General features: G+C 53.4%; 1 protein-coding gene across 1 annotated transcript in view; it reads left to right on the plus strand.

The window, feature by feature from the left end:
- The window catches only part of LOC131570463 (zinc finger protein 271-like), a 30,120-nt gene extending 24,298 nt beyond the window's left edge, over window positions 1–5,822 (plus strand). Inside the window, exons 5-6 of the mRNA XM_058822817.1 lie at window positions 69–570; window positions 5,176–5,822. Of these exons, the coding sequence (XP_058678800.1) occupies window positions 69–570; window positions 5,176–5,822 (1,149 nt within the window). The remainder of the gene's footprint in view (window positions 1–68; window positions 571–5,175) is intronic.
- The last annotated feature ends 275 nt before the right edge of the window (window positions 5,823–6,097 follow it).

Genomic DNA, 6,097 nt, shown 5'->3' on the forward strand with positions numbered 1-6,097 from the left:
GTGTGCCATGGATGCCAGAGGGGCATTCCCGAGGCTCCCAGGGTGCTGCTCCTGCCGTGCCTCCCAAGGAGCTGTGCAGGGCCACGGGAAAAGGTCCAGCAGCTCTGTGGACTCCAGAGCACACCGCAAAGGTGGCTTTGATGGACATTTTCCAGGGACTGGGGTGGGAAGGGACCCTGTCCATGGATTACGACCCCGCGAGGGAGAGAGGCCTCTGCCCCAGTGAAGGAGCGAATGAGAGCGTGGGAAAGCAACCGACGATTATTGAGCGTGGACTGAATGGAACAAGAAATAGGGGGGAGAAAAGGAGAGAAAGAAATCGGGAAGAGGTCTCAAATAGAGAAAGAAAAAGGGGCCGATCGGGGGCTCCCCCACCCAGCAGCCGGTGCTGCGGGGCCGCGGGGCAGAGCGGTGGGAAAGGGGGCTCCGGGCTGGCAGCGGAGGAAATGCGGGAGGAAGAGGAGGGAGAGGAGCAGCAGGAGCGGGAGAATCCCGGCGCTCGCAGCGCCCGCACGCCGAGCCTGCAGCACCCCCTGCCCCGGGAGCATCGCCCCCAGCCCCGAGCCGCAGGTGAGGGCGGAGGCCGAGCTCGCCCCGGCTCCAGCCAGGGGTCTCCGGGAGGATTTTTTGGAGAGTGTTCGGAGCCGGCAGATCCCGGACTCGAGCCCCGGGTATCCCCGGGCTCCCTAAGAGGAGCTTTTTCGGGGGCAGAGGAGCCGCGATCGCCCCTCGGGAGGGTCCCGGGGGTTCCACGTGGGGATGGCCCGGTGCCGACGGGGCGGGACATTGGTTTTGGGGATCCCCGTGAGAGCCGGGGCTGTGGAACGGGGGACCCCCGGGGCGGGGAGAGGGGAAGGGGCGATACCGGAGCTGGGGGACCCCCGGCAGCCCGGAGATGAGGCGGGGACGGGACCCCCTGACCCTGACAGGGGCGTGTCCTGGGGTGACTTCATGATGCTCGCACCCCATCGGTCTGTTTAGCCCAGAAATGAGTTCTGCACCTTTAAGGCTGGTTCTGGGACCGAAGGGGAGGAGGAAGAAGCTGCAGTTTGTTTTCATACACTGCACTCACTCCTCCACATTCCAGATGATGGATGGACAGAGAGCAGGACAGAGCTCTCCTTTGCTTTTAGTTAGTTTTTAGCTTGCTGAGGCAGAGAAGTTCCCTGGACTGTGGTTTTTCTTTTTCTTTGGAGCTGTTTAAACCTGCTCTGCACTGAACAGTCAGAACACCACCGGCACCTCGCACCTGTGGCCCACCTGGCTGAGCCTGGGCCAGCATTTCCAGTGCTGGAGGGACTGAAAAGAGACTGATAAGAGACTGATAAGAGACTGAAAAGAGACTGATAAGACACTGAGTGCGCGGAGCTACAACCCAAGGAGGGACTTTCGGAGTTTGTCATCTATTTTGGAGCAGCAGGAGGTTTTATTGCTTAATATTGTTCAATTTTTGTGCTGGTGAATGCTTTGCCTGTAGAATAAAGTTTTTTTTCCACTTTTCTCCCCGGAAATATTTTCCCGGGCTGGCTGAGGGTGGGGCTGCTGAATCGGCATTCTAGAGGAAACTCCTTTTGGAGGGTTTCAACTGATTTTGCCCTAAACCAGGACAGGGTGGTGGAAAGAAAGGGGAACCCCAATGCGCTGGATTGAGGGGAGGCTGGAGAGGGAGACCTTGTGACCCCAGAACCTCCCAAAATCCAAAAGCAGGATCCTGGAGAGGGGGGATCCCTAGGACCCATGGGATCCCCACCAGCCCTGAGATGGGGGACCAACCATAACCCAAGAGGGATGAGACTGGAAATGGGAAACGCCTGGTGGGTTTTTTGATTCACTCTTGATTTTTGGACATCAGGTGACTTCTAGAAATGGACATGGGTGGGAAGAATCCCCAACCCAAGACATTCACAGCTTGTTTTTCCCCAAACAAGGATTTTCCCAAACCCTTCCCACCATAACATTCTCCCTGTCCCGCTCTGGGTGAGCTCAGTCCCAAACCTGACCCTGATCCTGGTCTCAGTCTCACTCCATGTTTAGACACACTTACAGTTCTGTATTTAATCACATCCCAGTGCCAGACTCTCTAGCCCCAGACCCAATCCCAACCCCAGCCTGAAAGCCAATCCCATGTCTAGCCTTAACCCCAATCCCAGCTCTAATCCAAATCTCAGCCCTAACTCCAGCCCCTTCCTAAATCCTCAGCCCCAAACCAAATCTCAGGTTCAGCCCTTCTGGGGCTTTGGGGGTGTCTGTGTCCCTCTGACCCCAATGATGTTTGGGTGGGGTCACACCAGGGCTGAGAGGGACAGAGACCCCCCCGGCCTCCCCAGGTGTGAGAAGGTCGGAGAGCCCCCCCAGCCCCGAGCACCCTCAGTGGTGAGAGGGACACAGAGCCCCTGGTGCCCAGCCCTGCACAGGCATTGCCTGAGGCCAGAGGGATGGAGACCCCCCGAGCATCCCCCAGGGTGAGGGGACAGAGACCCCCGAGCATCCCCTCGGCTGAGAGGAACAGAGACTGCCCTGAGCACCCCCTGGCACAGGGTATTAGAGGGAGGGAGACCCCCCAGGCATTCCCTGGATGAAAATGATGGAGACCCCCTGGGGAATGGCCTGAGGTGACAGGGACTGGGACACTCCCGGGGGAATGCCCTGGGGTGACAGGGACTGGGACAACCCCCCCAAAGCCCTGCCAAGCATCCCCCAGGGCGAGAGACAATGAGACCCCTCGAGCATCCCCTGGGCACTGGACAAAATAATTTCGCAGAAATCAAACTTGACTCTGCATAAATCACTTTGATGAATATTTGAGTTTCCCACAAGTCAGATGTGATGAAAATGCAAACAAATCCCAAACATTAATAAACTGACAGTACAAGCAATTTTGTGGCAATTCCAAGTTCCACTGGTTCCTGCACAGCTCCAGCTCAGCTGCTAGCACATTCTGATAAAAGTGTAAATTCAGCCCAATACAGATATCATTAAAAGGAAAGGAAACTCTTTGTAGCTGTCACAAAGGCGACAGGGATGAAGAGAAAAATGATTCTCACATTTCGCAAAGCACTCAAGCCTGGGAATTCAGGAGTTATTTGGGAATTTAGCTACTTGAGCTGACCTTCTTGTAGGACTTATAGCAGCCTTATGTTCCTCACCATGGGGTGAATGAACCTTGTCAGTCTCGCTGGTATCATTTGCTCCCTTTCCTCCTGTGATTTTAAAAAACATTTCAAGGAAGGATGTCGCAGACATTTTTTCATAAAATCCTCTCTTATAGGATTTGTTCCTTCTGGAAAGCTGAGGCCCCGGAAGAAAAATGCAAACAATAATTATCTGCTGATGTGGAATGTAACAGGAGCATCTGTGATTGGTCTTCTGTGAGGGTTTGGATTTGCTGACCACTCACGGGAGAGTTGGTCCTTGCTTTCTGCTGGACACAGAACTTTGTTTTTCATTCTTTTCTTTCTATTCTTAGCTTAGCAAGCCTCTGCCACTTTTCTCTTTATTCCTTTTATTATAGTTATAATGTATTATATATCATATATCAATAAATCCAGCCTTCTGATCATGAACCAAGATTCTCGTCCACTTCTCTCACCCTGAAGACCTTCATCAGGTCGCTGTAATAGAAGGACAACAAAATATTTTCTTTACACTCCAGGCCCACAAAGGCGATTTACCTCATCAGTTCTCCCATAAGTCACTCAGAGGAAGCTGCAGCCCAGTTTCAAAGAGTTCCTCCAGAGAGAACCACAACCTCCTCAGAGGAGGGAACCATGCTGTTGTCAAAGGCACTTGGGGTCAGAGAACAGTGCCTAAACTCACTGTGCCAAAATAATTTCACAGTCTGGTGAGACTGGTTAAGAAAAGTGTTAGATTCCTCTGCCCAAATTAAGGTGATAATGAGACCAAACCCAAAATGAATTTTATTGAACAATGAATGGGATAGAAAAAGGGGGACAGGAAGGGAATGACAGGAAAAAGAGCCCTCCCCTGGGGCAGGGTAAGTGTGACATTGTCCCCTGTGTGTGTGTGGCCTTCCCAGGGTGGGGGTTTTACACCTGAGCCAGTTTGGGTAAGGGGGGTGGTGTTCACCCTCTGAGCAGGGATTACCCCACTGCTTCAGGGTGCAATGCAAGATGTAACCAAATGCATGTTTTCAATCCCCACCTTCAGCAACTGTTATAAACAGGTGGGGCAGTGTTCTTTATCTCTTCCATGACTCAGCCCTGATAACGCCCTCCAGGGGAGATATCTTCTGTGAATGGGCCATTGAGTGTCACTGCAGGACTGATAAAATTCCATCCTCCCATTGTGGGATGCTCCGCCCAGGGGGAGGATCCAAGCATTCCTACCTGGATATAAGCTGAGACTTGCCACACCAGGAGCAGTTTGCCTACTGGCTTGCCAGAGGACAAGAGCTCCATACCCACCACTGGACCTCCAAAGGAATACCAGACCCTTCTACACGATCACTGCTTCAACAGAATCACCTTCATCTCTCCAACAGAACTGCAACCACCATTTACTGGGACTGCTGCCACCACCCTGAACAACAGGGTGTCAGGTTATATCCTGACTCTGTCAGTTTAAGGCAGTGTTTCTGTATCATTGCCTTGATCTTAGTTTTCTTTTTAATTGTCATTCTGGTTAAGACCCTCCCCAGGTTTGCCTTAAAACCAGTACAAAAGACAATGTGTGCACCCTTTGTTTTCTTCCCAAACCAGGATTTCCCATTCCCAAACCTTGATTGGATGGAGAAGGAGGCTGTGAGGAAGAGGAAGGAGCCCCAGGACACCCAGATAGGTGAGGAGGAAGTCAGTTCCTCTTTCCCCCTCTCTCCTGCTCCATCTCCCAGCCCAGCACAGGCCCCGGCTGCAGGACAACTCTGCTGCCAGCCCTGTCCTGCCAGGGATGTACTGGAGGGATCTCCTTCCCCTTCCCTCTTGCGCAGAGGCAAATCCCATCCTCTCCTTGTCTTTCCTTCCTCAGGGAAGGAACTGAGGATGGAGACCAGGGAGGAAAAATCTGCATGGCAGAACCTTGTGAAAGAGGCCGTTTTGATTGATTCTAGCACACAGGAATCCAACAGGGAAGAAAAACCTCAGGAATCCCCCATGAGGAGGGGCTCCAAACCCAGCCCAGGGTTCTCTGAAGAAGAAAGAGCCACCCTGAGCCAGGAAGGTGGGCAGACCTTCAGCCAGAGTTCAGAGCTGGTGGTCCATAAGCAGCTTCATGATGGCGAGAAGCCCCACAAATGCTTGCAGTGTGGGAAGAATTTTAGGTGCAGCTCCCACCTGATCAGCCATCAGATGATCCACACTGGGGAATGGCCCTACAAGTGTGGGGAGTGTGGGAAGGGCTTCAGCTACAGATCCAACCTTGTGACCCACCAACGTCTCCACACTGGAGAGAGGCCCTACGAGTGTCCCCAGTGTCAGAAGAGGTTTCAGAGCAGCTCCAATCTGCTCCGGCACCAACGGATTCACACCGAGGAGGGGCTCTTCCTCTGCCCTGAGTGTGGGAAGGGCTTCAAGCACAACTCCAACCTCATCAAGCACTGGCGCATCCACACTGGGGAGTGGCCCCACCAGTGCACCACATGTGGGAAGAGGTTTCAGACAAGCTCCCATTTCCTCCTGCATGAGCGGATTCACACGGATGAGAGGCCCTTCCACTGCCCCGACTGTGGGAAGAGTTTCAAGCACAACTCCACCCTCATCACCCACCGACGCATCCACACAGGGGAGAGGCCCTACAAGTGTCCCCAGTGTGAGAAAAGCTTCACCAGTAGCTCTCACTTGACCAGACACCAACAGAGGCACCAGTAAGGGAAGCCCTGCAAATGCCAAAAATGCAGGAACAGCTTCATTCACCATTCCAGCTTCATCCCCCCTGGGAGAACCCACATTGGGAAGAGGTCTGGTGATCCATGTTCCCTGTGGTCTATGCTGGAAAGACACCTGTCCCTTTTCCTGCCCTTGCCAAAGACATGATGTGAGACGGAAGAACATGAGGGTCTGGCCATGGCCATGTCATTACATTCACTCCCACCTCAGGTCATTGCCAGGGGCAGGAAAGGGACTCTCTCTCTCTCCCTGAGGAG

This window comes from Ammospiza caudacuta, chromosome 35 (genome assembly GCF_027887145.1).
Source record: "Ammospiza caudacuta isolate bAmmCau1 chromosome 35, bAmmCau1.pri, whole genome shotgun sequence".
Classification (NCBI taxonomy): domain Eukaryota; kingdom Metazoa; phylum Chordata; class Aves; order Passeriformes; family Passerellidae; genus Ammospiza; species Ammospiza caudacuta.